The following is an 11,602-nucleotide window of genomic DNA, read 5'->3' as shown; positions in this document are numbered from 1 at the left end:
GGGCCCGAGCCCTGGCCGGGCCCTTTATAGCCCCGGCCCCCGTGTCGTCAGCGCCCGCGATTGGCTGCGGAGCCAACAAAAGAGGCAGCGCTGTCATCCGAGGCGAGTGAGAGAGCCGGAGAGAGCCGAGGAAGAGAGAGAGAGAGGGAGGGAGCGAGGGCCCTTAGATGGAGAGACAGAGATATTGGGGGTGAGGGGAAGTAGGGACACAGAGAGGGAATATCTGAATTAGGGGTACCAACGAGAGACCGTGAGTTAAAAGGGGTAAGAGATAGATCCAGAAAGATAGGAAAAGAAGAAGAGAGGGAGAGACAAAGAAGGAAAAAGAGATTATCAGAAGGAAGGGAAACACAGAGAGGCGAGATTTAGCTAGAGAGACAGAAACTGTCAGTGGAGAGATAGAGAAGGAAAGATACAGGGATAACTAGTGTGAAAGTTAGACTAGAGAGAGTCAGTCAAAGATAGGAGAAAGAAACCACCGGAGGGAAGAGTGAGCTACGACAAGGGAGAATCAGAGAGGTCTACTGGAGCCAGACCACAAGAGATTAGGGGGACAGAGGGAACCGCAGCTGAGGAACTGGTGGGACAAAGACCAGAGAGAACCCAGGAAGGAGGGGAGAGACCAAGAAGGAGAGGAGGAGGTTGCAACTAGAGAGGCAGAGACAGGGAGATACCAAGGGATCCCCAGGGGAGGCAGTGGGAAAAGGCAGAGAAGGTGGGAGAAGGGGAAGGGGGCAGAAACTCCTGTGGGAAGGATAGATAGCAACAACAAGCGAAAGCTTTAGCGGGAGCCCAGAGATCCCAAAGGGAAAGGAGATGGAGAACATGAGCCTAGAGGAGCCTAAAGAAACCGTAGACTGGATTTATGAGATGATCCAGAAGGGAGAAATGGAAGAATTGGACATAGGAGTAGGGACAGAGAGTAGGAGAAGAAGAGGTCAGGGACAGTCTGAGAAGCTAGGGGAGGTGATGAGAAGCCCTGAGATAGGAAGGGTAAGACTCAACTGGCAAGACTGTGAGTTTGAAATTGAGGCCCAAAAGGATCTACTAGGAGAGGAGAAGGAGGGGTTAGGACTGGAAGCCACTATGTATGAAGAGGAACTTGAGCCTCTGAATCTCTAGCTATACTTTTTGATTGATCTGCAGAGTCATAGAAGTCTGGAGAAGGACTTGGCTTGGAGTTGGCAGCAGTGGAGATGAGAGGAAAAGTTTACCCTCAAATGTCTGAGCTGGAGGCAGCAAATCACAAGAGAAGAAGTTTAGATGTGGTACCAATCCTAGTCTGTAGGTGTGACCCTGCAGGGCAGATTGAAAGGATGCCACTAAAGTGTTTAACACTTCCTAGTTTGGCATACTTCTTCCTAGACCTCAGTTTCTCCAGGCTTATTTCTTGATCCCAGAGTCCTGGAGATCCACTAGATGGAAAGTAATTGAAGGGATCAGATCTTGTTCACCTTTGTGTGCCTAATGATCCTTGGCACACACAGTGTTGACTGAATTAGCGGGATCTGCAGAAATAAGGGTGTTTCTTGCATTCTTGGGTTTCTCGGGCAGGAAAGAAGAGCACTGGCTCCTTTCTGAAATTCGTAGTGATTACGTAAGAATCAGGCTGTGAACCGTAAGGTCAGCAGTTCAAAACTACCAGCCGCTCCACGGGAGAAAGATGAGGCTTTCTGCTCCCGTAAAGATTTACAGCCTCGGAAACCCTGTACAGGGTTGCTATGGGTCAGAACCGACTCGTCAGCACTTAACAACAACAACAACAACAACGTTTGAACTGGAGTCCTGGTGTGGCGCTGTGGGTTAATGTGCCAGACTGCAAAGCCCTTTGAACTACAAGCTTGGTGATTCAAGCTCACCAGTCGCTCCTTGGAAACCCTATGCAGGGTCACTATGGGACGGAACCAACTCGACGGCACTTCATAACAACAACAACTGTTTGAACTAAAGAGCTCTGGTTGCATAGTGGTTACAAATCGGGCTGCGAACCACAAGGTCAGCAGTTTGAAACTACCAGCTTTTCTGCGGGAGAAAGATGAGGCTTTCTGCTCCCGTAAAGATTTACAACCTTGGAAACCCTGTACAGGGTCGCTATGAGTCGGAACCGACTACACGGCACATAACAACAACAACAAGAAAGATTTACAGTATCTGATACCCTGTGCATGGTTACTATGAGTCGGACTCGACTCCACGGTTCTTAACAACAACAACAACAAAGAGTGTCTTGTGTGGTGTTGTTGGATAAAACACTGGACTGCAAGGTCGGTTTGAACCACAAGGTCGGCGGTTCAAACTCAGTAGCCACTCCTTGAAACCCCATGACAGAATTGCTATGAGTCAGAACCCACTCAACAGCACTTAAAAACAGTGTTTTTAAGGAGCCCTGGTAGCATGGTAGGTTACATGTTGGACTGCTAACCACAAGATCAGCAGTTCGAATCCATCAGCCACTCTGCAGTTGAAAGATGAGGTTTTCTGCTCCCGTAAAGATTTACAGCCTCAGAAACCCTATCTAGGGTAACTATAAGTGGGAACTGACTTGATGGTAAATAAAAACCTTTATGGTTAAAAAGCTTGGCTGCTAAATGGAGAGGTTGGAAGTTTGAATACACCCAGAGGAATTTGGGGGGAAAAGGTCTGTGGATACACTTCAGAAAAATCAGCTGTTGAAAACCTTGTAGAGCGCTTGCTCAGTTCTACTCTGACACACTTGGAGTCACTATGTGATGATATTGACTTGATGGTGAATGGTTACTAGTTTAAAGTGTCTTAAAACTGACATGAGGGAGCACCAGGCTTAAGGACAGGGAACGATGGAGGGGAGGAGCTTGAGTGGATGAATGGACAAATTTGGGAGTCCAGATGATATGTGGGGAGAACTTGGATAGGGGTTAGAGAAGCAAACTAGAGAGCCTTGAAGAGCTAGTCCATTTCCACAGGGAACAGAAACTGAGACTCCAGAGTAATAGAAACCATTTAGACAACTGGTTCTCTCCCTGACTTTGGATCTAAGCACTGCATCTCTGCATTTCATCAAGTTTCTTCATTTATAAGATGAGGTTCGCAATGTTCATCCTCAGCTGTTTGTAGGAACTACATAGTAATCAATCAATGGTAACCTTCATGGGCTCCTTCTTCACGATTCTTTTTCAATTTTGACCTCTGAGAACAAGTTTTTACCACATATTCTGGCATACCCTATTCTCTAAAACGTTTCTCTAATGTCACTTTTCAGCAAAACTGCAGACTTCTTGAGGACTCTGAGATCGTAACCCAGCCTTTACTTCCTCACCAAGTATGTGTCTACTGGTAAGTCTAGGAGATATACAAGAATAAATAAGACCCAGCCCATTCCCTTGGTGGTGGTGGTTATGTGGTAGTGGTGGTTGCATGCCGTGGAGTTAGTTCCAACTCACAGAGACCCTGTATAGGGTTTCCTAGGCTGTACATCTTTACAGGAGCAGAAAGCCTCATCTTTCTCCCATAGAACCGCTGGTCGTTTCAAACTGCTGACTTTGAGATTAGCACCCCAACTTGTAACCACTATGCTATCAGAGCTCCTTAACCCCTTCCCTTAGGAAACATATAATTTAGATAACACACTTCTTGTTGTTAAGTGCTATCAAGTTGGTTCTGACTCATAGCGACCCTGTATACGATTTCTGAGGAGCAGTTGGTGAGTTTGAATAGCCAACCTTGCAATTCAAACCGACCTTATGGTCTAGTGCTTATCCTACAGCACCACACCAGGACTCCAGATAAAAACCAAACCCACTGCCACTAAATTGATTTGGATCCATAGTGACCCTGTAGGACACAGTAGAACTGCTCCTTAGAGATTCTGACACTGTAAATCTTTATGGGAGCAGACAGCCTCATATCCTTTGGAGAGACTTGAACTGCTGACCTTGAGATTAGCATCCTAATACTTAACCTGCGGCACCACCAGACTCCTTCCTGGGTATGGAGTATCAGCCCAATATCCATGCTGCATGCTTCCTGGATATCTTCATCTGGATGTCCCCAAGAACATCAAACTTCTGTCCTGTCCCTGAAATGTGCACCCATTCTGTGGGATTCTCATTTTAGTAAATGGCACTCAATCAAATGGGTGTTGCTGTCCACTCTTTCCCGTGATCATCTCTTAGTCTTTGCACAGGTTGTTTCTTCTTTCTGGAACAATTTTCCCACTTCCCTCACTTTCCTTGTCCTATCACTTGACCAAATATACTCTTTCTTTGGTTCTCAGTATAGATAAAAAGTTTTAATGTTTTACCCTGTACAGGGTCGCTATGGGTCGGACCCGACTCGATGGCACTTAACAACAACAACAGTAGTCTTTTATTTCAAATCTAGACTAGATGCCCTCTTTAGCTGTAGCTAAGTGTGAATGTTAATCACATAGCCTCTAGACTAGATCTAGATTTTCTGGGACCAAGTCCAGCTCTGCTCATTTTCTGGCTGTGAACTTGGTCAAGTTATTTAACCTCTTCATGTCTACATTTCATCATCTGTAAAATGGGAATAACCCTGTTGTACCCATTGCATAAGGAGCTCTGGTAGTGTAGTGGTTATGAATCAGGCTGTTAATCTTACGGTCAGCAGTTCAAAACTACCAGCTGTTCCATAGGAGAAAGATGAGGCTTTCGCCTTGAAAACCCTGTATAGGGTTGCTATGAGTCGTAACTAACTCCATGGCGTATAACAACAACAACCCATTGCGTGGTGTTAAGGATTAAATGCCTGACAAGCAGTTCTAAATGAATTTGCTATTGTTACTGTTAACACCATGAGATCCAAGACAATAGAAACTTTCTTTCACCAAAGTATTGCTATTTTGAACCTAGTAAAACTGCTTCAAATAAATAATGAATAAATTCTATTAATTTGCATCAGGATTGAAGGAAGACTAACAACCTGTGATATGCAGATGACACACCTTGCTTATTAGAAGTGAAATTGAAATACTGATGAGGATCAAAGACTACAGCTTTCAGTATGGACTGCACCTCAATGAAAAGAAAATGAAAAGCTCCATAGCTGAACCAATAATGTCATAATAAAGAGAGAAAAGATTGAAATTATTGAAGATTTCATTTTACTTAGGTCTACAATCAACACTCTTGGAGAAGCAGTCAAGAAATCCAAAGACGTATTACAATTAGGCAAATCTGCTGCAAAAGACCTCTTTAAAAGTGTTCAAGAGCAAAAATGTTACTCTGGGGACTAAGGTACCCTAACCTAAGCCATGATATTTAAGTCATCTTGTGTGCATGTGGAAGACCATAGAAGAATTGATACATTTGAATTAATGGTGTTGGTGAAAAATACTGAAAGTAACATGAACTACCAGAAGAAACAAATTTGTATTGAAAGAAGTACAGCCAGAATGCTCCTTAGAAAAGAGAATTGCAAGACTTTGTCTCTCATATTTTGGACATGTCAGGAAGTACCGTTCCTGAAGAAGGACATCATATTTGGTGAAGTGGATGATTAGCGGAAAAAAAGGAAGACCCTCAACGGGATGGATTGACTTAGTGGCAGCAACAAAGGACTCAAACACAATTACTATTGTGAGGACGGTGCAGGACCGGGTTGTGTTGTGTTTGGTTGTGCCTAAGGTCGCTATGGGTTGGAACTGACTCCACGGAATTTAACAACAAAAGGTGGATTTAGAGCTGTCACTCCTGTGAAGCCCTGTTGGGAAGAGCAAACTATGTATTTGTGGGCAATAGGGGGAATGGGTGTGTATCAAATAGCTGGGAGCAAGAACCAGAAACAACCTGCGACAGGCTTTCTCGCCAAGGGTTCCAGGGCAGCATTTCGCCCAATAAGTGGGAAAGGCTGCCATCTCGTGGTAGAATCTGGAACTTTAGCTCCTCGGAGCTGACACTAATAATCAGGTGGATTTTTGCATACTTTGCATGTTTCCACTTTGGGTTTCTAGTTTGAGAAGTTTTATATCATAATTCTTTAAGCCTTGTTCATCGCACTAGCAACCTATTTTAGATCTTGCCTCTTTTCTTTGTTGTTTCTTCAGAACTGATAGCGACCCTGTGGGGGTTTCCTTCAGGGGCTTCAGAACGCCAGCTGTTCCAGAACCAGGCCTGAAAAAGGGGGTGGGGGGGTGCTCCAAGATCGAGAGCTGGGAGTGACTGAATATTTATTTAGTCCAGCCCCCTAATCATCCCAGGGCAGATTTACCAAGACTTGGACCCCTCCCACTGTTTTGGTCTCCTAGGCAACTGATCTCCAGCCAGGGGTGACCCTCACGAGGTCTGGGCGTTACCCAGGCAACCTTCAGGCCCGCCTCCTTCAAGGTCCTGACTGGTTTACAGCAAATGTATGTTGGTATCATACACATAGAAGAGTGTGATCTGCCGGGAGCTGAGGAGGCGGAGTTTCATGGGTGGGAATGAAGTTTCTGGATGGTAACGTGCTTGTGGAACCTCGGGCAGTGAGTCCGTTACAACCTCAGGAAGAGAAGCTGCAGTTCCTGGGAGCCTGTCTCTAGTGTTTTAGGCCACAGAAGCGCGGGGAACCCAGAGCTCCTGCTATCAGAACGGGGAACTCACTGTAGGCGGAGGGAACACTTCTGCTACCCTACACCTCAGCCTTGCTGTTCACTCCCCGTCCCCCCAACTCCCGTCCCGTCCAGTTCTGCCCATCAGCTACACAACTGGACGCAGTTAGGAATGGCCATCTTTCTCCCTGCCCTGGGAGGATCCCTAGTTTCATCCCCTCTTGCTTTTTCTTCCTAAAGGTCTTATTTCTGCGGTCGGTGGCTCCATTTCCTGGCACTGCAGGGCTTTCCTAGGCGAGGAAGGTTAGGTCTTTGGATGGTAGTTGAAGGGAGAGAGGTTTCCTTCTCCCCACCCCCAGCATGCGCCTGTGGGAATGTGGTATGGGAAGCTATTCTGAGCTGGGGGGTAGCACGTTGGTGGAACGGACCCCTCCCAGCCTCTGACAAACTCGCAGCCCCCAGAGAGTACCTCACTGTAATTACTGTCCTCTCCACACTACTTTATAAACTATAATTACACAGCTTGAGTAGCTTAGCAGTTTGTTAACCTCTTTAGCCCCAAGGCCCTCTAAAGAGAAGTTGAGGATTGGGAAAGGGAGCCGGAGTTTTTGTTTGGGGAGTGAAAGTGAGGTATGACTGGGGGACTCTTAAGTGTCCTTTGGGGGTCACATCTTCCTTTGCCTTTGGCCGCCACTTACTCCATCATCTTCCACTCAAGCTCACGGGTAGGCCCAGTTCTTCAATTCCTCTGCATGCATATTCTGTTCAACAGCACTCTTGGTCTCCTCAGGCATTGTGGGCTTCCCCACCTTGTTTTCTATTTCTCACCACCGGCCCCCTCACCAGGCCCATGGTGGCAGGTCCTTGCTGCAGGCCCTGCTGGGCCCAGCACCCAAAGTTGGCCACATTGCTTAGTTATGCCTGCAGGAAGTGCTTCTACTCCAGTTGCTGATCACGGGAAAGCAGAGCTCTGAGCACAATGTCTTCTTGTCCAGGGACTTCAAAACACTGGTGAATATGCTGGTCCAGGATGTGGCAAAGCATGACCCCAACTGTCAGGGGAGAGGAACAAAGAATCCATTTCCTAGAGGGGAGTTGGAGAGAGCAGAGGTTGTTGTCAGTTGAGGGGTGTTGTCAGTTGAGGGCAAAGCATGACCCCAACTGTCAGGGGAGAGGAACAAAGAATCCATTTCCTAGAGGGGAGTTGGAGAGGTCAAGGTTGTTGTCAGTTGAGGGGTGATGTGTGCAGAAATGGTGAGGGTAGGGGATGACCAGAAGGGTCTGGAAATGCATGAGCTCCCTCCCATTCCCCCCAGAGTTGCCTTCTCTTTGGCAGATATCTCAGTCCCTTCAGTGACTCTCTCACCCTGGGGTTCCCAGAAACCAGAACTTCTCTTTACCATAGCCCACCACACTGCATTTTTGGTCTGTTCCTACAAAGTTGTTAGCACCTTGAAGGTAGGGACATGTCTTACTCATCTCAGTATATTCCCAGGGCCTGGCTTGTTTTGTCATTGTTGTTAAGTGCCATTGAGTTGGTTCTGACTCATAGGAACCCTGTATAGGGTTTCTGAGATGCTGCTAGTGAATTTGAACCACCAACCTTGCAGTTCAAACTGACCTTAGTGCATTATCCCACAGTGCCACACCAGGACTCCTGGCATGTTTAGGTTCTCAGTGAATGAATGAATGAATGAATTCTTACTCATTCCCTGCTGAGGTCTGTCTACACTAAGGAACAGAAGCCTGAAGTTACGTCTCCCCTGTTGCTTTGCCTTGTTCTCATTTCTCCCTTGTTCACCTCTGTTCCATCCCTTTTTTGTGCAGGTCTGTGACTCTCAGCTGGAAACTACTGTCCACTTTAGTCAGATCCTAGACCAGAATCACATAATAGCCAAGCTCTTGACCAAGACAATTCATGGGCCAGGTCACTTACCAGCTGGGCATTTTGATTGACCCCAGTGGTAATGGGAACATTGTTGGAAGGTAGAAGGAAGCTGGAACAGGAGCCAGGGAAGGTTGAGGAGACTGAGGGACTAGAGATCAGGTTTGGGAGCCCAAGGACTAGGGAAAGAATGAGGCCAGAATGAAGACCTGACTCTGAAGACAAAGCTTGGTGAGAGGCATGGTTGGAACTGGAGCTAGCCTTGGGGCTTGGATTGGAGGCCAAGCCCAAAGTGAGTGGGAGGGGCTGAAGGAATCTGGCTGGTCCCTCCTACCCCTAACCTTGACCACCTCACATGTAGGCATTCAGAGACTTTTCAAAACAAGATCCTTTTAATCCCCATGACTTTAAAAATAGTATGCTGGGGGTGGTGGTTATGTGCCATGGAACAGAAAGCCTCATCTTTCTCCTGCGAACAGCTGGTAGTTTCAAACTGCTGACCTTAAGGTTTGCAGCCCAATTCGTAACCACTACACTACCAGAGCTGGGGGTGGTAGTGGTGGGGAACGAATCCTACTTCTGTGACACCAAACTGTAAGGGTCAATTCAGTTTAATTCAACACCACTTCTGTTCGGACATTAGCTGCACACGCAGCACTTCTGACACTAGCCAGCTGGAGCTAGGACTGGTCTCACAGGTCAAAGGGCACAGCCCTCCATACTTCCAAGTCTGTCCAAGACATCAGCTGCCAGCCTCAATGTTGGAGCCCCCAGGGCACCATCGCTTCTGATCTGCTAGCTACAGCTTTGGGGTTTTCTCACTACCTCCTCAGAATGCTTGTGGTAAACTCAGCTCCCCTCACTTCTGACCTGCATTCCCACTACTTCTTTGGGCTTAACAACTGACCAGAATGACTCACAGAACTCATGGAAAGTTTGATACTTAGGATTAGTTTTATTATAGCAAAAAAAGAATATAAATGAAGAGACTCATAAGACAAGGTCTGGGAGTGTTCCTAACATGAAGCTTCCAGGTCCTAAAAAGGGGTGAGCTATTCTCCCATGGGTATCAGTGTTGGTCACTAAGTAGGAAGCCCATGGGACTTCTGGTGTGGTGCCATAGGATCAACACTAGACTGGGAACCACAAGGTCAGCAGTTCAAACCCACTAGCTGCTCCTTGGAAACCCTATACAGGGTCACTATGAGTTGGAACTGATTTGATGGCACTTAACAACAATAAGAATCCCATGGAATTTCCATGTATAAAGATGTTAATGGGTCCTCATTAGATAGGCATGGTTGAACTCAACTTTAGACCCATTTTCCTGAGGTGGAGTCCCTCCCTGGGTGGTACAAAAAGTTAAGGGGCTCAAAACCCTCATAGTTCATTGACAGATTGGTGGTTTGGGTTCATCCAGAGGTGCCTCTAAAGAAAGGCCTGTTGATTTACTGAGAAAACCAGTCACTGGAATAAAGTCTTGGGAGCACAGCTCTCCTCTGACACACCTGGGATGGCCACGAGTCACAATCAACTCTGGCAATTAGTTTGATTTTTGCCCCTGAGGTGAGTCTTCCTAGCCTGGTCAACCCAACCCAAGAGGTACCTCATTAGATAACCCTTAGGTATGTTCTGGAGGCCTCACGAAAGATATTTGAGAAGTTCCAAAGTTTTAGAGGTTCTCTCTCCACACTTAAGGACAAAGAAAGGCCAAATACTTACAGATGCCTTGTGTAGTGGGGGCTGGGATAGCAAGCCTATTGCCATTAAGTGGATTCCTTTAGTAGTAGTGTGGTTGGCACCATCCAGAGACCTTGTAAGATGTGGAAGGGAGTTGTTTTCCTCTCAGTTGAATGGCTCAGTGAAGGTGAGAATTTAGTTAGAGCTACCCCACTCATGAGTGGTGCGACAGGTCTCACATCAGGCCTTCGGATCTAAGGGAGCATTTTATTGATGGTGGTTGTAGTAGACTCAGAGCTAGAGTTGGTATGCCAAGACCCTGGTTCTTATCTGCAGGCTGACCCTGAATTAGTGGCATCATTTCTCTCAGCCTCAGTTTCCTCACACTGAGGATATAAGGTGACTTTGGAAATGCCATATTTTCCTGTGTACCATGGTGACTTAGTGTTGCCTACTTGAAGGGTGTTAGGATAGTCTCAGCTAGCCTCCTATAGAGACTGGAGACATCCTTCCATCCCCCTAGACTCCACCAAGCAGAACAGCAGTGGTGATGTCTGTCTGTGGAGCTAATGCAGGGTATCTCTCCCTTAGGTTGTACACAGCCCTGGTGCTCCTTGAGGTCTATGACCAACTCTCTGAAGAGCCTGTCCATTGTTTTGGTCTACCCCTGGGATCTGGGAACTGCCAGCAAGCACCCATGCCTCTCCCATTTTCAAAGCTAGAGCCTCTGGACTTAAATCTCAGGGCCCCAATTTAGACCCAACCTCTTAATCTTAAATTCCAGCCATCAGTCTTCCTAACCTCTCCAGCAGAGATAGCTTTGATAGTGGCAAACATGCAGAGGGCCTAGTGGCCCTGATGAGTTGAGGGGAAAAGGTATCTGTGCAGTAGGCACTATACTACCTGTATGGGCTGGGCTTCAGGAGGCCTCCAGTGTCACACTAGGTCCGGCGGATATCTGTGTGCTCAGTACTTTTGCTTGGCTCCCATGTGCTGCTGGCCCTGGTTGGGGGGCATGGCAGAACTGGAGGACAGCCTAGCCATGCTGCGAAGTGAGGGGTAAGGGTGCCAAGCACCTAAGGGATGGTTGTTGTTGTTAAGTGCCTCTGAGTTGGTTCTGATCCATAGTGGCTGGTGGGTTTGAACTGCCAACCTTATGGTTAGTAGTCCAGTATTTATCCTATGGTTTGGTGGCATAGCTGGATGCCAGGCATTTGGATTGGGTGCAGGAGGTGCTGAAGGATATGAAGTGAAATCTGAGGTCAGCCATTCTCCCCACTAGAGGCCCCTCTGTATATAAGTGCTCAGCATAGGACCTGGTATAACACAGAAATATGACTTTCCTTCCAGGCCTTTTATTGGTTACTAACCCTTACCACAGGAGTCCTGGTATGGTGCTGTGGGTTAATGAGTTAGACTGCAAAGTCAGTGTGAACCTCAAGGTCGGTGGATCAAACTCACTAGTTGCTCCTTGGAAACCCAATACAGGGCTACTATGAGTTGGAACCAAC

At 46.9% G+C, this 11,602-nt stretch overlaps 1 protein-coding gene across 1 annotated transcript in view; it reads right to left on the bottom strand.

The window, feature by feature from the left end:
• Positions 1-11,135, bottom strand: part of GDF11 (growth differentiation factor 11) — an 18,629-nt gene extending 7,494 nt beyond the window's left edge. Inside the window, 3 exon segments of the mRNA XM_006859587.1 lie at positions 7,336-7,364; positions 8,463-8,523; positions 11,065-11,135. Coding sequence (XP_006859649.1) covers positions 7,336-7,364; positions 8,463-8,523; positions 11,065-11,135 — 161 coding nt within the window.
• Positions 11,136-11,602: the final 467 nt, after the last annotated feature.

Source organism: Chrysochloris asiatica, unplaced genomic scaffold (assembly GCF_000296735.1).
Source record: "Chrysochloris asiatica unplaced genomic scaffold, ChrAsi1.0 scaffold00033, whole genome shotgun sequence".
Lineage (NCBI taxonomy): Eukaryota > Metazoa > Chordata > Mammalia > Afrosoricida > Chrysochloridae > Chrysochloris > Chrysochloris asiatica.
This window is presented reverse-complemented; position numbering and strand designations above follow the sequence as displayed.